The sequence below is a fragment of the Phascolarctos cinereus genome, unplaced genomic scaffold (genome assembly GCF_003287225.1).
Source record: "Phascolarctos cinereus isolate Bilbo 61053 unplaced genomic scaffold, phaCin_HiC Scaffold_4;HRSCAF=312, whole genome shotgun sequence".
Lineage (NCBI taxonomy): Eukaryota > Metazoa > Chordata > Mammalia > Diprotodontia > Phascolarctidae > Phascolarctos > Phascolarctos cinereus.
In genome coordinates this window covers 88318506-88342304 of record NW_027555847.1, presented here as the reverse complement: position 1 = coordinate 88342304, position 23799 = coordinate 88318506, and the positions used below count along the sequence as shown (strand labels likewise).

The 23799-nt window shown below is 50.2% G+C and overlaps 1 protein-coding gene across 1 annotated transcript; it reads right to left on the bottom strand.

The window, feature by feature from the left end:
* Positions 1–659: 659 nt before the first annotated feature.
* On the bottom strand, positions 660–23448 carry LOC110216962 (laminin subunit beta-2). Its single transcript, XM_020999053.2, has 33 exons — positions 23094–23448; positions 22502–22674; positions 22014–22146; positions 21678–21751; positions 21045–21233; positions 20834–20897; positions 20121–20323; positions 19876–19996; positions 19008–19196; positions 18732–18911; positions 18144–18256; positions 17915–17994; positions 17366–17498; positions 17108–17266; positions 16466–16593; positions 12536–12662; positions 12168–12360; positions 11931–12074; positions 10922–11153; positions 10670–10833; positions 9864–10088; positions 9410–9627; positions 9054–9150; positions 8504–8876; positions 7954–8142; positions 7198–7438; positions 4760–4963; positions 4516–4660; positions 4224–4431; positions 3350–3491; positions 2088–2264; positions 1463–1622; positions 660–1117 (listed from the first exon to the last, which is right to left on the bottom strand). Exons 1-33 carry the CDS (start codon positions 23164–23166, stop codon positions 981–983), a joined length of 5388 nt encoding a protein of 1795 aa, XP_020854712.1. The 5' UTR covers positions 23167–23448; the 3' UTR covers positions 660–980.
* Between the last annotated feature and the right edge of the window lie 351 nt (positions 23449–23799).

The following is a 23799-nucleotide window of genomic DNA, read 5'->3' as shown; positions in this document are numbered from 1 at the left end:
CTGGCCTCAGTTTCCTCATCTGTAAAATGAGCTGGAGAAGGAAACAGCAAACCACTCCAAGAAAACACCAAAAATGAGGTCACCAAGCCGGACATGACTGAAAAAAACAACTGAACAACAACAAAAACAAAGTCTAACTTGGGAATGGGACTGAATTTTAGGTGGAATAAGAAGCGAATGTGAGGAATAAAGAGAAACCCGTATGGACTGAAGTAGTAAAGTAAGTGGAACCAGGAAAACGGCATAAACCACAAAAAGGTTAAGTGGGAAGAACCCCCAAATGGAGCCAAGCCCTGTGTGACTGTAATGATTGTCATGGCCTAGAAGAAGGGAAGGAGAAATAACTTACCCTCCCTCCTTTCCTTGGAGTGGGGAGAACATGGGCACTGAACATGGCTTACTGGGCTTGAGTACGTTATTTTGTTTTTTTTTTTTGGCAATGGGGTTAAGTGACTTGCCCAGGGTCACACAGCTAGTAAGTGTTATGTGTCTGAGGGCACATTTGAACTCAGGTCCTCCTGAATCCAGGGCTGGCGTTCCATCCATTGTGCCACCTAGCTGCCCCAGGCTTGAGTACTTTTAACACTCAGTTGTTTTCCTTTAGATAGAAAGCTTATTGGGGAGTAGGGGAATGAACACATCCAGAACTGACTCTGATCTGGAAACAAAAAGCATTAATGAAAGGAGTTAAAAACAAAGAAATAGAGGTTGAATGGGCCCCATCCCTTCTTCCTCTTTACACTCCTAAAATCAGAAACATGCTCAGGTCAGCCTCACAAATTCAGATTTATCCAATGGCCCAGGAAGGTTTGAGAGAAAGAGCTACAACTTTCCCCACCCTGCTGCCCAAACCCTAATTGTCCAGCTCCTTGAGCCCAACCCCAAGTCAGGAGATGCTGATGCAGTGGATACAGTGTTTCCATCCATCCAAGGGCTCCTGCTGGGACAGCTGGGGGGGGGGGGGGAAGGGAAGGGAGGAGTCACTGACAGGTGTTGTAGATCTGAATCTGCTGGTTGATGGACTGAAGGACATCCTTCATCTTGGCCTCCAGGCCGTCCAACTGGGCTGCTTTGCCCTCCAGGGCCCGCTCATTCACTTCATATGTGCCCTCCAACTCTGAGGACAAACACACATTTAAACTCCCCTTTCCTGGTCCTGGCCTTTCCCATAACTCACTGGCCTCTTATTACTCACCCCATTGGTGTCAGCCCCACCTTGCTCTGAAGGTCACATATCCCATAAGACAATAGCAGGACACAACCACTAGCAGGCCTTCCAGGACTAATTCTACTTACCTCTGGTCACCCCAAGTCTTTCTACAGTCTTCTCTACCCTTACATATACAGCTTTATCCAAGCAGATGTTTGTACTGTCTCTATCTCTGTGCTCCTCCAAGGGGCCTCTCTGAAAGCTGGGGCTGCATCTTCCCTGCTCCACCCCCACCCTTCCCTCTAGCCTCACCATGCAACCTCCGGAGTTTGTCTTGAGCATCCTGTAGCAGTCCCCGGGCCTCATCCCGTAGCCGCTCAGCCCTCTCCTTAGCCTGAAGGACACCCTGGGCCTTCCGATCAGCAAGATCCCTCACTGTCTGGTATCGGTCACCGAGCTGACCCTTCAGCAGCTGCCCAGGAAGGGAGAGTGAGAATACCAGTGCTATCAGAGACATATTCCACCACCCCACTCCAAGGACCTGCTGTCGAAGAGTACTATTTTCTTTTTTTTTCTTCCTTGTGGTTTTTCCCTTTTGCTCTGATTCTTCTTTCACAACATGACTAATGTGGAAATATGTTTAATATGATTGTGCATGTATAGCCTATATCAGATTGCATGCTGTCTTGGGGAGGGGAGAGGGGAGGGAGGGAGAAAAATTTTCAAACTCAAAATCTTATAAAAGTGAATGTTATAAACTATCTTTACATGTAATTGAAAAAAATAAAATACTATTAAGTGGGGGGAAAAAAGAACCTGCTGACCTCATCTGCCTCCAGTCCTCCCCTCCCCTCAGCTCCATCCTCATGTTCCCCAGGGCAAGCCTCTGCATCCAGGTAACCATGGCAATGCCTTACAGCCCACTTGTCCCCTGTACCTTCTCAGCCTCCTGGGCCCGACCCTGGGCACTGTTAGCTGTCTCTTCAGCTCGTGTGGCTTCCAGGCTGTTCCCAGCCCTCTTCAACTTCAAAGCATCCAGCTGAGCATCCAGCCGCTGGGTCCTCTCTGCTGCCATGCTCAGGTCCTGCTCTGCTTCAGCTGTCTTCTCCCGAACCTGCAGATGAACTATCAGGCCTCAGTACAGACTGCCTATCTGGCTGCCCCATCAGGCTACAGAACCAGAGGATTCCCGGGCTCACATATACCCACTCCCCTGTTGGGTATTTATTTTTTGAGCTCACAGACCCAATTAGCCCCCATTTAGTCTTCCCACCCCAAGTGTCTGTCCTCAATCCTCCATTTAACTGCTAAGGTGGTTTTCTTTTTTCTTTTTCTTTTTTTCTTTTTAGGCAATTGGGGTTAAGTGATTTGCCCAGGGTCACACAGCTAGTAAGTGTTAAGTGTTTGGTCTGAGGCTGGATTTGAACTCAGGTCCATCCTGACTTCAAGGCCAGTGCTCTATCCACTGGGCCACCTAGCTGCCCCTTAAGGTAGTTTTCTTAAGGCACACATCTGTCCATCCCTAAGACAATCAACTCCAATAGCTTCCTGTTACCTGTGGGATCAAATATAAACTCCTCTTTTTGGGGGGGGGGCATTTAAAGCTACTCACAACCTGCCCCCAACCTGCTTTTCCAGCCTTGTTATATATTTCTTCCCTCATAGCCAAACTGGCCTCCCTGCTATTCCCCACACAGGACCCTCTATCTCCCATCTCTGGGCCTTTGCATTGACAATCTCCCATTCTTGGAATGTTCTTCCTCCTCACCTCTTTGAAGCCCTGGTAATCTACAAGGCTCAGCCCAAGTATCACCTTCTCCATAAGGCCCTCCAGGTCCCTCTAGGTGCTAGTGCCCTCTTACCTCAGAGTATCTTATGTTTATCATGTATAGCTTCTACATGTACTTACATATATATGTTTTCTTCCCTGCTAAGGACTTGTTTCCTTTTGATCTTTGCATCAGCCTTTCCCTAGAATCAGGGGAGTAGTGGTGGAGGCAGAACACCTATGTTTATAGCCTGAGTGACCTGGGTTCCCACCTCTGTGACTTGGGCACATCACTTCACATTCCCTGGGTCTCAGTTGCCTTAACTATAAAATGAGGGAATCAGACTAAATGGTCTCTAAGGAACCTCCCTCCCCTAAGTCTATGTTTTTGTGGCCTGAACACCTTTACAATAGGCCAGATGGGTTCTCACCCTGCCCAGCGTCTGCTCAGTGCCCTCTGTGTCAGCGGCTGCCCCACGGATGGCGCCTCTGGCTACACCCTGCGCCCGTCGTGCTTCCTCAAGGGCATCCTGCACCATCTCGGCTTTCTGTTTCTCACCCTGGGCCCGGGTCCTGTACAGAGGAGTTGGGGAGTTGAGGTGTCAGAGAGGGAGACTAGGAATCAGAGGGCTGACCTCGGAGCATCATGAAGGGATGAGTGTGCCTTCTGGATGTCATGATTGCATGCTGGGGGTCAGAGGTTGGAGCTGACCATGCCCTTATAGGGACACAGGATTTATATCTGGAAAGGACATTAGAAAGCATAATCTCACTTGATAACTGAGGAAACTGAGGCCCCAAGAAGTGAAATTATTGTCCAATGTTACATAGCTAGTCAATAATAAAGCCAGTCTTCAGACCCTGGTTTTCTGACTCCAAATGGCTTTTTCTATTCTGGGGACTGTGACTATGTATTAGAGCCAAAAGTCTGAAGGCCACAGGGTCTTTAGGATATCATGACTGTATGTCAGAGATGAGGCTATGTCTTCTGGGTATAATGATTCTGCTTGAAAATTAGGGGTCATGCCTGGGGTTGACATACCTGCTAAGGGTCATGGTTGTTTCATGGTTAGGACCAATTCTCCTAGACCATGTCAGGGTTGAAGGACGGGAAGTGACTGGGATTCTCAGCACTGCTATTTTGTGGTGGGTTCAAAAGGTTGAGGTTGGCCATGTTCTTTGGGTATCATTACTATGTATCGGAAGTTTGCATCAGGGCTGAACTGAGCCATTTGGGTGTTGGGGGTTAGAGTCAGAGCTCAGGGGTGGGAACTGACCAGGCCTCTGGCAGGGATCTGAGCTCACCGGGCCCGCTGGGCTTCCTGCAGAAGCTGCTCAGCCTGGCGCACATCCCCCGCTGTACGCTGCAGGATAGTGTCCACATCCCCCAGGCTCCGAACTCGCTCAGCAATCTCACCTGCCAGATGGTGGATCTGAGCAGGTGATGCTGGGATGGACAGCTCTAGCACATGAGTGGCTACTGCCTCAATGCTGCCAGGGTCAGCTCCCTCTTCTGCACAAACACAGATATAAGCTCAGACATACAGACACATGCTCAGCCAGCCCCCCTGCCTTGGCCAACTGGTCCCAGGCTTACGGCTCAAGAAGTCCTTGACATTTTGAATCAGCTCACGAAGTTCCTGATTTGCCCTTTCCACTCGGTCCCGCGTCTCATTGGCCTTTTCCAGGGCCGCCTGGGCCCGCTGCCGGGCCATACCTGCTAGTAGCCTTGCCTCTGCCACCTAGAGGCAAGGGACAAGCTTGGTCCTGTCCATGACCCTTCCCAAAGCCCACCCCATTCCCCTCCTTCTGCTTAGCAGCCTCCTGGATCTGGCACTTACCTTGCCCACGAGCCCATCTGCATCTCCCAGGGTCCGGCGCAATTCCTCCTGTGTGTGACGGGCCCGGCCCAGTGCGTTGTCTGCTGTGGCTGCTGCTCCCTGGCAGTTCAGGCCCCCGCAGCGGCGCTGTCCATCCTCATCCCTGCAGCCAGCCCCGCCACATGGGCTTGTGGCGCAGGGAGCGTCCCCAGGGGCCCCGCATACCTGGTACAACACAGGCAGTTAGGGCGCGCATGGGGTCCTACCTTCATTAGGCAGGCCCGGCTGGTGAGAGTGAATGCCGCTAACAGTGGGTCAGCCTAGAATCACCACTATGGAAACAGGGACTCGGAAATCTAACCAACTCACCCCCTGCTCATACCTTCAGTGCCTCCCTATTACCTCCAGGAACAAATATCAAATCCTTTGGTATTTAAAGTTCTTTACGACCAGTCCCTCCGCCTCTTTCCCATCTTCTCACAGACTCTAAAACCCTGCCATCCTGGAGGACTCGCTGCCCCTGCCACAGACATCTTGGTGCCATTCCTACAATGCTCTCCCAACCTCTGACCCTCAGAATCCCTGGCTTTTTTTAAGACTCGGCTCAGGTGCCACTCCTCCAGAAGGCCTTGCCTGCTTCCCCCAAGTGCTTGGCCATGATCTCTAAGGTACCTTCCATTTACTCTGTATTTATCCTGTATATTCTGATTTATATTTTGCCTTCCTCATTAGAACAGAAGCTCTTTGAGGGCAGAGATGTATCACCAGAGCTTAGCAAAATGTCTGGCATATTGGGTTCGACTGATTGATTAATCCTAACTAGGATCCAATCCTACTGTAAAGGCCCCTTCTGAGAAAATCCCTGCATAGCCTAATGGAAAGAGGACAGGATTTAGAGTTCAAATCCTGGTTCTAACACCTACTAACTATGTTACTTTGGTCAAATCCCTTAGTCATAGTAAACGTAAGTTGCTTTATTTTTAATATCTGGCAGCTAGGTGGCACAGTGGATAGAGCTCAAGGCCTGGAGACAGGAAGACCTGAGTTCAAATTCAACCTGAGACATTTGACTTTGGGCAAATCACTGAACTGCCGCCTGCATAAATTTCCTCATCTGTAAAATGGGGATAACAATAGCACCTACTTCCCAGGGTTGATCAAATGAGATAACATTTGTAATGCATTTAGCAAACAAAGTGTTATATGGGCAGCTAAGTGGTGCAGTAGATAGGGTACTGGGCCTGGAAACAGGAAGACTCATCTTTCTGAATTTGGATCTGGCCAGCTGTGTGACCTTGTTTGCCTCAGTTTCCTCATCTGTAACCATTTTAACCCTATAACCATCTTTTGACCACTTTAATCATGTTTGCCTCATTTTCCCCATCTGTAAAATGAGATGGGGACAGAAATGGCAAACTACTCTAGTATCTTTGTCAAGAAAACCCCAAATAGGGTCACAGAGAATCAGGCGTGATTGAAATACCTTCTGCTAATGAGGTGATAGCCTTAAAATACAGAAAGAAACATGCGTTTTTGGATATGGCCAATATTGGAATTGATTTGGCTAGATGAGGCATATTTGTCATAAGGGTTTTTTTTCTCTTTATTTTTCAATTGTTCAACTTGGGGAAACAGTGGGATAGATACTCATAAAAATAAATAAACTTTTTAAAAATATTAGTTGCTATTATTGTGTCTATTTTAAAAACATTCAGAAAGGAAAAAAAGCATAATCTCTTGAAAAAGCTTATCTGTCACCTCCTCCTACCCTTTTATAGAAGTTCGGGAAGTCCAACGTGTGGAATGTTGTCAGATTTTTTCAGTGTATTCATTTTAGTGGGGTTTTTTTCTCTTCTTTTTATTTTTTCCTTCCAAAGATTATTTGTTATAAGCAATATCTCTCTGGGGATGGTTCTAAGGGATACAGTAGGAATTTATCTTAAAACATAGTGAGAAAAATTTACCTATGTAAAAAAGAAACAGGTTTTGTTAAAAGTTGAGACCAGGCCTTTCTAAGGTAGGACTGGGGAGCCTTAAAAAAAGGGCACGGGAAAGTTGTCAGGGAAACTCTCTTCGTGATTATAAAAGGACAGTCAGGAACCATGAACCTACTTAACCTTGCTCCTTGCCACCCATGCCCTTGAAAGAAAGATAGCTCTCTTCTCTCCATATCAGACATCTGGGAGTTGTTGGGACTCTCCAGACAGACATTTTGGGGGAGGCTGGCTTATCTCCTGGATTAGCCTTAAAGCAGCATCAGAGACTCTCAGAACTAGGAGCCATCTAAAAGGACCCCTCCTCCTACCTGTATCTAAGCAGGGATGTCTTCTTAAGCGTCCGTAACAAATCTAGCCTTTCCTTAATGACTTCTAATGCTCTCCCATAACAAAGCCTCAATGTGCTTCCAGCTGGCTCCAGACCCAGCTTGACAACCCATATTTGCTCTGTGCCCAGCTCACCAGCTCATTGATGCGCATCAGGCTGAGGCTGTTGGCCCTGGCTGCAAGTTCACCTAGAGCCCTCCGGTTGGCCACATTCCTCCGGTCGAAGCTGTCTCTCTGGCTGCCCATCAAGCCCTCTGCTTGGCGCCGTGTACCTGCTGAGTCACTCACAGGACCAGGTACGTCCAGGGCCGAGCGGTTTGCACGATGTTCGGCCTCAGATGATTGGGCGTGGGACTGACGGATACTATCATAGCCCCTGAGAGCAAGACAGGAGGCCAGAGGCAACAACATACTCAGAGATCCCCATTCTCTGGCCTCTAAGCCAAATCCATATCTTGCCTTTGCCTCCATCTACTCATCCCTGCCCTCCCATTTTCTGGGCCCCCCATGACCACAGAATCATAGGAGGTAAAGTACCTTAAAGGTCATCTAGTCTAACCCCTTCACTTTATGGATGAGGAAACAGGCCAAAGGCATGTGCTCTGGGTCACTCAGGGTGAAAGTAAAAGATAAAATTCTAATCCAGGACACATTCTTTACATTGAGGTCCAGTACAAAGAAGACTGGTTCTTGGTTCAGAAGATCCACTTGGATTCACATCTCATCTCTGCCACTAAAAGCCTGGGTGACTTTGAGTAAGTCACTTAACTTGCAGGCCTCAGTTTCCTCATCTGTAAGTGAGAGGCTTAGACTGGATGGCCTTGGGGGGGCCCCTCCAGCCCTAGCTTGGTGATCTTATGGTCCATCCTCCCCTCCCTGCCCACCCTGTACTGACCCAGGAAGTTGGAGTGCTTCAGCACATCCAGATGCTGTCCCAGCTGCCTCAGCGTAAGGTTAAGAGCTCGGCCATCCCGCTCCAATCCACTCAGGGCGTGGTTGGCATTGAAATTCTCATCCTGGGCATCTGTCAGCTCTCCCTCCAGCTTAGTCAACTGTCCTGTAGCTTCCTCAATATCACGCCTGGGGCAGAGAGGGAGGAAGAAAACACAGCCCTATCCTCTTCCATGACTGGGGAACAGCAAGTCCCCAAAAGCAGGTGTTATATCCTCCCTTTTAGACCAAAGGCTCTGGGAATAGAGAGCTAGGGATTGGGGCAGCTAGGTGGCACAGTGGATAGAGTACCAGCCCTGAAGTCAGGAGGACCTGAGTTCAAATCCGGCCTCCGACCAAACACTTGACACTTACTAGCTGTGTGAACCTGGGCAAGTCACTTAACCCCAATTGCCTAAAAGCAAAAAACAAAACAAAACAGAGAGCTAGGGGTCGAGAGATAGGAGTCCCCCCACAACCCTAACCCTCACCCCTGTTCAAGTGCCCTCACCTCAGCTCCTCCGTAGTAGACATAAGCTGCAATGTGGCAGCCGCCGTGGAATTGCGGGTGTTCACAATGCCCTGCACAGTGCCCAGCTTCTCTCCCAGGAGGCGGAAGTTCTTCTCAAAGGCCCCCAGGGCCCCCAGCTGGTGCAATTCCCGAGCTCGCTGTTCAAGTGCCCGAGTGCGAGAGGCCAGGCCTTGCACAATCCGGTCCCAGTCCCCAAAGCAGGCGTGGCAGGGCTGGCATGCAGGGAAAGCGCCAGAAAAGCCTCGGGCACACTGGTCACAGCGAACGCCTGCCACGCCTGGCCGGCAGACACAGTGTCCTGTGGCATGGTGGCACTGAGGGGTCTCAATGCCTCTTGAGTCACAGTCACAGGCTGAGGGAGGAGGGAGAAGAGGCAAGTTTAGCAAGGTCAGCCCCTTCATGGGCATTTTCAGTTGGCCCTTGTCCTGCCTACCCTATCTTGGGATATACCCTGTGCTTCTGACCTCCCCCAGTTCATGATACTTATTCATCCTTCTCATTCCTTTGCCTTCCTTTGTCATCTGCTCACCCCGACACTGCAAGCCAGGATCTCCCCAGTGATTCTCCTGGCACTCGGTGCACGTGCGACCTCCAAAGCCTGCTCGGCAATGACACTGCCCTGTGAACTGTGTGGAGATGACATTTGTCGTAGCTCTGGACCCCTCAGAGAGCCTATGAGGCACAGCCCCTCCACTCTAGGAGAAGCCCCTCAGGAAACACCATGACTCTCCTCCCTACACCCTTCCCCCACGTCGGTGGTCTCCCTCACAAGACTCCCCTTTCCAGGGAACCCTAGAGGCTTGAAGGGGTAGATCCAGGGAAGGGCCCCTGAAGATAAGGGAAGGGAAAGAAGGCCTAGGTTGTTAGAGCCGGGGAAGCACCAACCTCATTGCAGGAGGGACTGGTAGCATGGCTGGGGTGGCAGGAGCAGGGCTGGCAGCCTCGCCCGCTGGCCAGGTTCCAGAAATTGGGGGCACAACGGTCACAGCTCTGTCCCTGAATATTGGGCAGGCATGGGCACTGCCCACTGCCTGGATCACAGCGGCATTTGTCTTGAGAGGGGCACTGACTGCGCTCTGTGCCCAGAAAGTTACAGGTGCACCCTGCCAACCAGAAGCCCAGGTCATGGCCAGAGCAGGCACTAAGTTGGGCACAGTACTCTTGATGGCAGGGGCTATATCTTTCCTTTCAGAATAGGGGTTCCCTGTTTCTTCCACTTCAGATCAGTCACTTCCAGAAAGCAGACATCATGTCTTCCCCCTTAGACTAAGGGCAGGGCTCCATTTTAGCCACCCTCTGGCCCCCACCCTGGCTCTGTGCCTCCAGGGCCCACACTCACTCCGGCAGCTCTGGTGGGCAGCCTGCCCGTAGTATCCAGGGCGGCAGAGGGCACAGCGAGGCCCTTCAGAGTTGTGTAGACAGCGCAAACACTGTCCAGTTCGACGGTCGCAGGCCTCAGGGTCCATGGGGTCAATGTTGTTGCTGCATTCACATGGCTGGCACCGGCCCCCTGGCCTCAGTGGGTCCCCAAAGTGTCCAGAGGCACACTCCTCACAGCGTGGGCCTGCCAGACAACAGGGGCGAGGACCAAATAACACAGAATTCATAAAGATGCTCTAGGCCTACCATGGGTGCCCTAATAAACTCTTTTTTTTTTTGGCTAGGCAATGAGGTTAAGTGACTCATCCAGGGTCACAAAGCTAGTAAGTGTCAAGTGTCTGAATCCAGATTTGAACTCAGGTCCTCCTGACTCCAGGGCTGGTGCTCTATCTACTGCACCACCTAGCTGCCTCCCTAATAAACTATTAGGGCTAGAAAGAATGATAAAACTGCAAAAAGGACATCGGTGCTAGAAGGGACCTTAGAGCATAAACTATAAGACAAGAGAACCAGGCTCAGAGAGCCTCTAATCCAATCCCCTCATTCTACCAAGCCCAAGTAACTTGATTCAGTCTGGGTATCTGTATCCCCAGCAGCTGGCCACAGCCTGGCCCATGGCTTATTAAATGTTTGTTGACTGATTGTCCAAGGTCACTCATCTTGGAGCCGCAGAGCCTCAAGCTAGACCTTCTGACTGCAGGTTGAGGGATCTTCTCTCTCCGTTCCCCAACAACTCACCTTTGGCCTCCCCTCCCCTCTACTCACCAGTGTAACCAGGCTGGCAGTGGCAAATCACTTGCTGGGAGTGCCTGTCCTGATGGCAGGAGGTAGCAAAGTGTCGCTGCCCCCCTGGGCCCTCAGGACAAGGGCAAGGCCGGCAGTGGCCACCGGATGCCAGCACTGGGTTCCCATAGAAGCCAGCCATACACCTAGAGACAAAAGAAGGTGAGGGAAAAGTTTGGTTTTAGGACCAGAGCATCTCCCCCTTCCTTTTCTGCCTCCCCACCCGGTTCATACCTTTCGCAGCGGTCCCCTGCTGTGTGGTCCCGGCAGCCCTGGCAGGACCCAGTCTGTGGATTGCACTCATCTGCATGCCCATTACAGTGACAGGGGCGGCAGCTGGGGAAGCCCCACTGTCCAGGCTGGCACCGATCACAGCGTGGCCCAAAAGCTCCAGGCCGGCAGGGGCACTGCCCACTGCCCTCGTGACACAGACTGCTGAGGCTGCCTTCAGGGCTGCACTGGCAGGCTGAGGAGACAGATATGGAAAGCTGGGGTAGTGGGCACAGGGCAGCTTGTGGATCAAGCAGGGGAGGGACCCTACAGTATACAGTATAGAGCTAGCATGTCTATGGCACTCTACAAATATTATCTCATCTGCTCTTCATAACAACCCTGGGGGAGGCTGGTGCTGTCATTATCCCAATTTCCTTCCCCTTTTTTTTTTTTTTGCTTTTTGGTGAGGCAATTGGGGTTAAGTGACTTGCCCAGGGTCACACAGCTAGTAAGTGTCAAGTGTCTGAGGCTAGATTTGAACTCAGGTCCTCCTGACTCCACGGCTGGTGTTCTATTCACTGTGCCACCTAGCTGTCCCTCATTATCCCAATTTTACAAATAAAGAAAGTGAGGCTGAAGGGACTTGCCCAAGGTGACACAGCTAGTCAATATCTGCGGCGGCTGGATTTGAACTCAGGTCTTCTGACTCTAGGCCCAGCACTCTGTGCTCTGTGGTGCTCCCTAACTACCTAATGACTCCCATTTCTCCAGAAGTGACAGTGAATGTATTTACTCACTACAGTCCCATGAAGTCAGTGGTGGCAAGTATTGTTAAACCTGTTTTATAGATGAAGATATTGAGGCTCTGAGAGGCAGAGTCATTTGTACCCAGCCGTACAGCAAGGAGGTATCAGAGCCAGGCAGGACTTCTTTGGGGCTTCTTTCAGGGAGGTGGGAATGAAAAAGGAGATGAGATTGGAAAAGACGACAGAGGTCAGAGAAGGGGAAGAAGGGAGGACGGAGGAAGTACCCCTGCAGCCTGAAGGGCCAAAGCCAAAGGTTCCTGGAGCACAGTGGTCACAGCGTCTCCCAGCCACGTTGGCCTTGCATGGACACTGTCCACCATGGGGCTGGCACTCGGAGCTTAGGGAGCCCTGGGGGTCACACTGGCAGGCTGAAGAGAAAGCAGGGAAATGAGGTCATATCCTAGCAGGGCCACAGCTGCCCTCCTCTTCCCCTGCCCCCTGACCACAGGGCAATGACTCACCTAGGGCCCCATTGTAGAGCAATGCAGCCAGACTGCGGAGGAGAGGAGTACAGGCCTCTGGCGGGGGGCCCTTGGCGGGCATCAGGCCCTCCTCATGGCAGCGGTAACGTTCAAAAGTTGCCCGTCGCTCCAAGGCACTGGCATCACCTGCGCTAAACATCTCCAGGGATGACCACCGGGGCAAGAGCACCAGCTGGTGGTATGCAGAGAGAGCTCAGTTAGGCCACCCTGTCCTTAGGCCCAAACCACCCACCCCCAGGCACTCCTTGGGCACAGACCATCCTGGTCATCTCCCCAAATACTGGGCATCTCTCCTTGGGCACGGCCAACACCCAGGTCCCCACTTTCCCCTTCCTCTGGGAACTCACGGAGTCAAGGAGCAGGCTGGGAGTAGGAGCTCCAGGACGGGCATCCCCTCCAGCCCGCATCAACTCCAGGCGAATAGTGTAGGAGACGCCGGGCTCCAGACAGACAGGATAGGGTAATACCACATATCTGAGTGAGACAAGAATACGGTCAGCTCCCATCACTATGGTCCCCTCCCCCACCCCACCCCCACCAGAATGTAGGCAGGGCAGAGGACGCAAGACCTTCAAGGCCTCTGGTTGGCTCTGTTCCAACCCAAACTATCTAGTTCTCTTGGGGCTGTGTTTCTCCCTTTGCCTCTTCCCTACGTATCTCTCAGTCTCTTTTAGTGATTGTACACATAGGAGGGAAAAAAAAAACCTCTTAGTTGCCTGGCAGGATGAAGGAAGTGGGAGGAAGGTAAAAAGATGAATTGGCCAGTAAAAATTTCCTGATACAATAGAAATCTTCCATTTTCTTTGGTTCATTTCAAGGCCAGACTATATCTGGAACGCCCTGACCAGTTCTGGCCAAAAGCCCCAGATGTGTTGCATTATATCATGTCCAGCTTCTTTCCACCTCTGGCTAGACTACGTTTTGGGATGTACAGATCACGTCTGGATCACTGTCCCCAGTTCTGATGGGACCCCATCTGCAATACTGTACCCAGCTTGGGCCAGACCCAACCACATATTAAAAAGGACAACTGAGATGAGAAGACCACTGGGAATTAGACCATATGAATATATGAATGACCATAGATTTAGGGAGGGCTGGGCAGTGGGCAGAGAGAGCTCAGTCAGGCAACCCTATCCTCAGGCACTAACCACCCCCAGGCATTCCTTGGGTACTGTACTGAAGCACTCTTTGGGCACAGGCCACCTTGGGCATTTCCCTAAACACTGATCCTCTCTAGGCATCTCTCTGAACACTGAACGTTAGAATTCATTGACTCTAACCCCCTCAGTTTTATAGATGTGAAAACTGAGGCCCACAGAGCTTAAGTGAGTTGACTCTTAGGGCTAAGGTAGAATTTGAACCTGGGTTTTCCTAACTCCCAAGTCTAGCACTCAGACATTTGAATGGTTATCATGTAGATGACCTCATTTTAAGAATCCTGATTGGCCTGAAAGGGCAGAACGAGGAGCAAAGGGTGGAAATTATAGGGGGTTAACTGCTAGTTCCACTTAAGCCAAATCCATTACCATCACAGCTGGCCCAAGTTGGGAAGGGCTGCCTCAGAATTTCCCCATCACTGGAAATGTTTACAAAGGGTTATTCTAGAGGGGATTCCTATAAGGGGGTGGGAGCTTGGACCCCATGACCCTCTGGATCCCTTCCAGCTCTGAGCATCAATGATCATATTCCCTGCCATGTACCCTACCCTCCAGCCAAAACAGATTAGTCACCATTTCCTGAGCACGCCCTGTGTTTTCCTGCTCCCGCTTACACTGTTCCTTTTGCCCACAATGTGTCCTCACTCCCACCTGCTAAAATCCTACCCATCCTTCAAGGCCCAGCTGAAATACCAGCTCCTTCTGGAAACACCCTCCTGGTACTGGGGTGAAGCTGGGAGTGAGCTCTCTTTCTTCAGAGGCCGCATAGCATTGTGTCTGGCCCTGCTCACTTCTTGTCTGGTACTAGAATTATTTGTGTCTGGGCATCATCGCTCTTACTTAGACCAGATGTGTCAAACACACAGCCCACAACTCTCTCGGCTGTGGCCCCAATCAGGTTAAAATGTAGCTCTTATCTGACTGTAATGTGTTGATATATTAATAAAAAAAAAAAAGAATATGTGAACATGTGGTTTTCGAAGTCAAAATGTGGCCTGCAGGGACCTGTATGTTACTGTTAACTGCCTCTGTTTCTATTTGAGTGGGACACCACTGTACTAGCCTACACACTCCTGTTAAGTGGGGATGGGGTATTTCTCATTTTTGCCTTTCCCAGACCACCTTCATAGGGCCTAGCATACAGTAGGAGCTTGGAACACGTATATGGAATGAATCCATGACAATAATCCCATGCACATGTAGGGGGCTCTACAGGTCACAAAGTACTTTCCCTCTTACCATCTCATAAGAAAGAAAGAGATCTGGACATGGAATCGAGACCTGAATGTTCAAATCCTAGCTCTGGCATTTACTAGCGAGGGTGGTCACTCAGCCTAAGCCTCAGTTTCATTATTTGTAAAAATAGGGATAATGATACTTGCAAAAGATATTATGGGGAAAGTGAATGGATAAATGAATGAAGCATTTACTAAAAGCTTACTACATGCAAAGAACTTAGAAACTTCATAAAAACTACAAATGTGTGAGTAATTATCAATCCTCATTGCTCTTAATCTGCAAAACAACCTCAGGAAGTCATCAAAATCTAACCCCTGTATTTTAGAGATGAGGAAATTGAGGCACAGAGACATAAAATGATTTATACCCCCAAAATGGTCTCATCCCCAATAGGGGGGACAAGGAGGGCTTGAATCCGGGTTCACTGTGTCCAAATCCAGCACTCTGCCAGAGGTCACATCCAACCCCCTCATTTTATAAACAAGCAAACCAAAGGTCAGAGAGTTAAAAAAAAAAAAAAGGACTTGCCCAAGGACACTGAGGCAGCTGGAGGTACAGTGGACAGAGTGCTGAGTCTGGAGTCAGGAACATCTGAGTTTAAATCTGGCCTCAGCCACTTACTAGCTGTGTGACCCTAGGCAAACCACCTAACCTTTCTCTCTGCCTCAGTTTCCCCAGCTGTAAAATGAAGATAATAACAGCATCTCCCCCGTGGGTTGTTGTGAGGATGAGGTGATATTTGTAGAGAGTTTAGCACACTGTCTGGCATATGGTAGGTGCTCCATAAAGGCTTCTTCCCTACCCTCTTCCCAAAGCGACAGAACAGACAGATAGATAGATAGACAGATAGAGATAGATAGATAGTTGATATAAATATACAGACATAGACAGATACAGATATAAATATATAGATATAGATAGACAGATAGATAGATAGATGATATAAATATATAGACATAGACAGATACAGATATAAATATACAGACATAGATAGATAGATAGATTCTATATAAATATATAGACACAGACAGATACAGATATAAATATATAGACAGAAAGATAGATGATATAAATATATAGACATAGATGCAGATATAAATATATAGAGATAGATGATATAAATATATAGACACAGACAGATACAGATATAAATATATAGACAGATAGATAGATGATATAAATATATAGATACAGATATAAATATATAGACATAGATAGATAGATGATATAAATATATAGACATAGACAGATACAGATATAAATATATAGACAGATAGATAGATAGATGATATAAATATATAGACATAGACATATACAGATATAAATATATAGACATAGACAGATACAGATATAAATATATGGACATAGATAGATAGACAAATAGATAGATGACATAAATATATAGACAGACAGATACAGATATAAATATATAGACATAGATAGATAGATGATATAAATATATAGACATAGACAGATATAGATATAAATATATAGACATAGATAGATAGATAGATGATATAAATATATAGACATAGACAGATATAAATATATAGACATAGATTATATAAAAATATAGACATAGATAGATGATATAAATATATAGACATAGACAGACACAGATATAAATATACAGACATAGATAGATAGATAGAGAGATAGATAGATAGACAGACAGACAGATATATTGATCAGAGCTGTGATCCGAACCTAGAACTTCCCCACTCTGGAATCTAGCTGAGACTTCTCTCAACTGGGTCCCCTGTCTGATGACCTCCACACATACACAGACACACTTCAGCCCATGGGGGGACCCAAGTGGGCACTTATACTTTACAGGAGGAGACCAGGGAGACTCTGCCTCCCCCTCCACTCCCTCACCTGGCACCAGGTTGCAGCATCCCCCGAAAGTGGTCATCCTCAGGCACAGTGGTGCCACAGGGGCTGCTGGGAGATATAGGCCCTGGGCGCTGCACAGTCAGAGTCACCTCTGCCCACTGCTCTGGGACCTGGGTGGGGAGGTGGAGTTAGAGCTCGGCCTGGAGGGCCTTCACCCTGAGGGGAGGGGATCCTGGTTGTGAGTGGGGGCAGGAACAATAACCCTCCCCCTACACCTATTTCTAAAAGGACTTTATGGTTTACCACTTTCCTCAAAACTACCCCAGGGTGGTAGGTCATGCAAGATTGTTATCTCTGTTTTATAGACAGGGAAACCAAGGTTCCTAGGGGCCCGGTCACTAAAGTCAGAGCTGGGATTTAAAGCCAGGTGTCCTAAAAGGAAGTCTAGTGCTCCCCAGCTTTCCTGCAGAGATTGCCCTTGAGAATGAGGGGAATGGAATGCTGGGGTATGGGAGGCCAGGTGAACTATTGGGGAGGTTGGTCACCTCAGGCATAGGTGGGTGAAATGGGACTGATTAATGAGGGGATTAGGAGGTCTTTGTAGGGTGTTCAGGGGCCAGCAAGGAGGTGAGTCAGAAGATCATGGTACCTTGGGACCAAAAACCAAAGAAAATGGGACCAGACCTGGGGTTCATATCGTAGGAGCAGTTCGTAGTCCATGGCCTGGGATACTGTGTCCACCAAAAACTCGAGGGCTTGACCCTCCCGCAGGCGCACAAAGACCACGCCTGTCCAGGAGACTGCCATCCCAGGGTGTGCTATTCGCTCCACCACTTCCAGGGCCTGCCAGGGAAGCAGTTTGTTTAGTGGGCCTAAAACACTACCCCCACCCCACCCCAAGCAGGTTCTCCAGCCTCCCCCACCACCACCCTTGGCTCCCACCTGCCCACGGGTGGCCTCAGCCTCAAAGGTGAGATGGTCCAGGAATGGCAAGAAGTATCCAGGCTGCACCTGGTCACAGCGTCGCCCAAACATGTGTCGACGACATCGACACTGACCCGAGTCCTCGGCACACCTGGGGATTCACCTCACTTCCAGTGACTGACTGATATCCCCCTACACCCACCCTTACCCTGAACCTGCACAAAGACCAATGCATATACACATCAAGAGACCCATCCACATTCCCCTCACACCCTCCCCAAGTCACAGACCAATGCATCACAAAATACCTGGACTTCCCTAATACCTAGTCACAACTGATACTCTTTTCTAATCACAGACTGATTCTCCTGATTCTTTTTTTTGGGGGTGGGGGGAGGCAATTGGGGTTAAGTGACTTGACCAGGGTCACACAGCTAGTAAGTGTCTGAGGCTGGATTTGCACTCAGTTCCTCCTCACAGACTGATTCTCCATGGGAACTATCTGACTTCACATCCATATAATATGTCTCAAGTCCCCAGCATTAATCTCCCTAGAAAAATACTCACCGGGGTTCCAGGGCACCTCCTACATCACAGTCACATGGGCGGCAACCAAGTAAATCATGGCTGAGACCCCAGTGGTCCGGCTGAGGACAGAGGAAGGAGTCACTGAGGTGAGAGACCTTTCCCCAATCCCCATGGAGACACATACCTCTGCCACACTTCCTCTGGGAAACTCCCCTAGGCATAGCCCTGAATCCCTTCAGGTAATACCATCCCTATCTCAGGGCCTCACCAAGCATCGGTCACAATGCCTTCCAGTCACCAGGCGTTTGCAGAAACAGTCCCCACTGTTAGAGTCACAAGGGGCACCCCCTGGCACTGTACCCCGGGGGTCACACTGGCACCCTAGTGAGGCAAGAATACACCCATCAAAAACAATTCCATTTTTGTCTCTAGGCCTGAGATGGGCAACTTCAGGGGCACATAAGGTCAGGGATAGGTAGGTGAGATAGTGCTATGAGAGAGGAGGAGGCAGAGGATGAGGCTGGTGTCTGGGGAAATCAAGAAGTCAAAAGCACATGGGAGGAAAAGGTCCAGGATCAGAAAATGATTAGGGCTGGGAGCAGAGGTCAGGGTCAGTGGAAGAGTCAGAGGTCATGTCAGGAGAACAGGAGGTCTGGGGCCCATAGTTTAGGATCAAATGGAGTGGCCACAGTACCATGGGACCAGAAGTCTGGGGGCAGAATAGGACAATGGAAGTTTAAAAGGGCAGGGTAAAACATCAGGAGATTAGAAGGCCGTGCGTGACCCAGGTACAGAGAACACTGGACAGTTTGGGGTGATGGGCGTCAGGGTTATGTCAGGGTTGGGGAGCACATACTCTGGCAGCCCTGGGGGTCAGTGATGCTGAGCCCAAAGTAGCCATCTCTGCAGCGCTGACACCTGGGGCCCACCACATGTTCTTTGCAACGACACTGACCAGAGACAAGCCCCAGGGCAGGGTCATCGTGAGGGTCACAAAGGCCACCATCCTGGGCCCCCGCAGGGTCGCAATCACAGGCTGCAGGGCAATGAAGAGAGTCACCCCAAGACCCCTGGCTTCTTCCACAAGCCTCCCTCCACCCCCCACACTTTCTATTCACCACCCCAGGCTCACGGCGGCATACAGCCGGGTCCCGCAAATCCCTCGCGGGGTCTCTATAGTAGAAAGGCCGGCAGATTTCACAGTGCATCCCAGCTGTGTGGTGCTGGCAATTGTCACACACACCTCCGCTCACGTTGCCAGAGGCCAGAAACACAGCCATGTCAAAGTGGCAGGTCCGGGAGTGTTGGTGACACTCACACTCTGTGGGAGGAGGGGAGATGCTTGGAGAGAAAACGTCCTATGGGCTTCCTCCCCCTGGGACGCGGTGGCAATGCTCCCCAGGGATGGCAGAGGGCACTGTGTCTTGGGCAAAGCCTTTCCCTGCCTCTCTGCCCCATTTCCTCCCTTAATAGGCAATCATATTCTAAGAGTGGACGAGTTTAGCTAACATGTTTCTGTCGCTAAGAGGGCTGAACAGAACAGAAATAGAACCCTAAGTTACACTGCTTTTTATTCATGGAAATTCCTTGGTTTGGTTTCCTGTCCTTTGGACCTCTTACCCTTGACCTTCAATCACTAGGTACAATGATCTTTTTTCCTCCCCCTCTTCAATTTTATTTTATTTTCAATTTCTGGTTCTCTCCTTCCCCAACCCCTCTCCTACTCATTGAGAAGACAAGAAATACAAAACCCCCATAGTCTTTTAACTTACATCCTGGCTGGTCCCTCAACACCCAACGAGACTTTCTGATCTTCCCATCTTTCTTTGACTAAGCAGTCATCAGGAAAATGTCCTCTCCACCTCCATCCAGAGGCTGTGTGTGTGTGTGTGTGTGTGTGTGTGTGTGTGTGTAGGGGGTTTGGGGGGAGAAGTGCTAGAATTACAAAATGGCTGGGGGTGGGGCACTCCAGCCAGGGAGCTGGCAAGATGGGGACTCACTTTTACAAGCATGGGAATGGCCATCCTCAGCTGGGCGCCAGGGCAGGTCATGGTAGAAATCCTGGCAGCTTTCACAGTTCAGCCCCTTTGTGTTGTGTTTGCAAACACAGGCACCATGTACCTAGAGAAGAGGTTGTAGGCTGCTTTGAAGGGGGTCTTGTCTCCTAAGCACTGAAAACTTTGGCGCCCCATTACCCCTATGAGCATATCTTTGCACCCCCTATTTACTGAACAGCCATTCTCACCATGCCCTCAGCATGGGCTGGAGCACCAGGAGCCCGAGCACACTGGGAGGCATGACCATAGCAGAAGCAGTTCCCACGAACCACCAGCTCGTAGAGAGCGTAATAATATTTTTCTCGGATCTCCCTCCGGGGGTCCAGCAGGTTGTCGCCCAGAGTGTGCAGCCGTGTCAGGTTCACCCGAAGGTTTGTGATCTTCAGTAGGTCTGGGGTAGGGGAGAAGCAATGGAGGAATGGACACGGAGTCCAAAGCTCCCCATATCCCAGCCCAGAGTGAGAACCCTGTCCCTGGGGTTTAGAGAGAATGGTATTCTAATGTTCTGCGCTCCCTGACATCCTGGGAGATCCTCTAACCAAGCCCAGAGTGAGGACATTCTCTCTGAGGTCCACGGTGACTGGGGGGTTGGGTAGAAAGAGAAGGGAAGGGACCCTGATGCCCTGGGCTTCCTTTTGTTCCAATGAACGGCAGACTTCCTGGAGACAGAGGCATCTGGGGTGGGGACCTCCAGCTGCTGCTGTCATGTTCAGAAATGCTGCCCCCACCCAGCTTAGAGCTAAACCAAGGCTGTAGCACCTGCTCTGGGGGACGCAGGAAGAAGCCAAAATAGCCCTTACAGCCCTGAATAGCCACCAGCCAGATGCCAGATTGGGGCCCATAGGAAACAAGGAGGAGGGTCATAAAGGGATCTACGAAATGGGGCTATTGCCATACTCACCCTGGATCCGGGAACTATAGGGATCTGTGATTGGGATGGCTGGGTCCAGAACACGGTAGATGACCTATGGAGATACTGAATCTGGAGGGGTAGCCAGGGCTGACCAGTCACGTCCCAACAACCCTGAGGCTCCTTCCCCTGGACCCTTGGGATACCCTCATCCCACCCCACCTCCCTCCTCAAAATGACTCTGTGGGCTGGGCTCTCTCACCTCCCCCTCAGTGGATGGCTCAATTTCCGAGTAGCGAGACTCACAGACCACATCGTCCACTCGATGAGGTGGGGCCAGAGGGATCCCAGGGAAGTCAGAGCCACAGTCATAGGAAAAGTAGCGATAGACACGCCAGGTCCTCCCAAAGTCTGAGGAGCGTTCAACCAGCATTGCAGCTGGGCGGAACGTCTGGAGTTGTTAAGGGGAAGGGGAGTCGTGAGGGTGGATCAGAGGGCCTTCAGAGATACTGTTACTGGTGAATAGGTGGTCATGCGTGATCATAGGGAGGTCATAGGAACTGTGGGGTATCACAAGGGGGTTGCTAGGATCATAGGATTATAAACTGGAAAGGATCTCTAATCCAACTCTTTTATTTTACTGATGAGGAAACTGAGACATGAAGAAGATTGTTAGTTTGTCCAAGGTAATACAGCCGATAAGTCCCACAGATCATAGGCTTTTTATATGATGGCCACAGGAGTAAGAAGGGAAGTCAAGGGTCATATAGGGTCATAGGGTAGTTGGCTATCATAGGAGCTACAGAGATGAGAAAGATCATAGGTCACAGGGATCCTGGCCCTAAGGGAGTTCAATCCCTAATTTCCATCCTTTCTACCTTAGGAGCCCTATTACCTTGAAAGTCATAATAAGGTGGGTAAAGTGAAATTCAGCCTCTAAGTCCAGCTGGATAGTGACAGTGGACACTCCTGGTGGGAAACATTGGAAACAGCCAGGCATGAAGACTCCTCCCTCCTCCCCAAAGGCTGATAGCAGCCAGGTCACCTTTTTTGTCCCCTCTAAGGCTAGTTAGTCCCCAATGTTTAGGTCTCCCTCCCTCAGGCCATTAGCACCCAGCTCTACTGTCCACTTTTGGACAGGTGGTATTTGAACTCTCCCCACCCCTCAGGCTATTAGTGCCCAGGTCTTCCTTCCCAAGTTGCCCAGTGACACCTGCCCAGGTGGTCTCACCATTTTCTGATTGCCACCAGGCTGACCGTCGTTGTGGGGCAAAGCTGGTGACCACATTCTGGATTCGGTGGCTTTGAGGGTGGCGGGCAGAGAACGGATGCTGAGAGTCACACAGGAAACACTTTTTCTCATCCTGGAGGAACCCCCGCACCCCCAAAGATCAGTCATAGAATCAAAAAATATGAAAGCTGAGTGGGACTTAAGGACCCTTACCTCCTCGTTTTATAAAGAAGAAAAAGGGGGAGGGGGAGGAAGTGACTTGTCCAGAGTCACATTCGCTGTAAGTAGCAGAGGCAGAGTTCAAACTGAGGACCTCTGATACCAAATCCCAGGGCTCTTTCCATACCATCTCTCTATGTCTCACCACTGTGTCTCTCTCCCCAGCCTTGCTCTCCCAGCCCATGGGTCAACACTCCAATCTAGCTCCCCCCTCTTCCAAAGATATTTCTGATCCACTCTTCCCCATTCCTCCACCTGTGGTGACCCACCTGTAGGTGACTGACTATGCAATACGGCTCAGGACCTCTCAGACCGCAGGTGGATGAGGCTGTCAGTCGGTCTGCTCGGCCAACCAAGAGGTCTCCGGTGGCTGGGTAGCAGCTTCCCCTGGAACAGCCAGCTGAAGGCAGGTCAGGGTTCTGGACCACAGCCTTGGCCAGCACTAAGGAGGGGAGGGGGTGCAGTTAAAGAGGGTCAAAGGGGAAACTCCCACCCCCAAGGCTCAGACTCGATTAGAGATGGAGCTTACACTCTTCCCCCGCTTCCCCATGCCCCCCCACAAGGGCCCAGGAACAGAACAGGTACCCCCTACCCCAAAAAGCAAAGTCACCTGCCAAGATATCTCAGGTTCTACAGATTAAGGACACCCCTGACACCCCCAAGCCATGACAGACCAGTGGAGGGACAAGGGTATAGACAGACTAGCTAGTCCTCAACAACAAGAGGTCCAGGCTAAGGTTTTCCCAGAGGCAAACCCTGCAGGAGGGTTGGAGGGCTCCTAAAGCTATTCTGGGCGTCAGAGCAGCCTCACAAAGCCCTGGTGGTGGAGATCGAGACTCCCTTCCCCCACCCCTCCTTTACCGATTAGCACCAGCAGCAGCCACAGCTCCAGTCCCCTTGGGCCCCACCCTTGATACCCTAAGATCAGTCTCATCCTGGTGGCAAGGGCAGAAGGTAGGGAGGGAGGTGGGTTACAGGAGTGATTGGCAGCTCCCGAGATGTCCCCCTCCAAATCAAGCTCCAGCCCTGGTCTCCTAGGAGGTATTCTGGCCTCTGGAGGTACCCCTCAAACCCTCGGCCCCTTGGGTTGGGGCTCTGGCTCCAGTTCCAACCCCAGCCCCTGGGCTCCAACTCCCCCAATCCTCAGATCCTAACTCGCTGTAGTTCGGGATCCCTCCTGGCCGACTTTGGAGAAAGTTGGGAAGGGCAGCAGCTAGAGGAAAAGCCCGGCCTGGAGTAGGGCAGGGCCCAAACAGGATGGGGCGACCAGATTTCCCTTCACTCTCTAGTGAGTTTCACCTTTGGCTCCCCTAGCTAGAAATGAGTAATTAATAGGGGATGGTGGGCGGGGTGGGGGGAGATCTAGCTGATGGATCCCCTATTCTGCCCCCTTTCTGTAGTTCTGGAGTAGGAGAGGGTGAAAAATGCACTGGATTTGGAGTCTGAGAACCCGTTTGATTCCTACTATCTATTGGCTATGGGTAAACCATTAATGCGGTTGGTTTTTTTTTTCCATTTCTACAGTAAGTTAGGTAGGGCTCCAAATGTTCTCTAACACATCACCTGA

Coding starts and splice junctions, on each gene's coding strand:
- LOC110216962 (XM_020999053.2), bottom strand. CDS start 23,166: ATGAGACTGATCTTAGGGTATCAAGGGTGGGGCCCAAGGGGACTGGAG. Junction 18,257..18,731: donor TGACCCCCAGGGCTGCCAGA/GTATGTGCTCCC, acceptor TTGCCTCACTAG/GGTGCCAGTGTGACCCCCGG. Junction 2,265..3,349: donor CTGAGCAGACGCTGGGCAGG/GTGAGAACCCAT, acceptor GTTCATCTGCAG/GTTCGGGAGAAGACAGCTGA.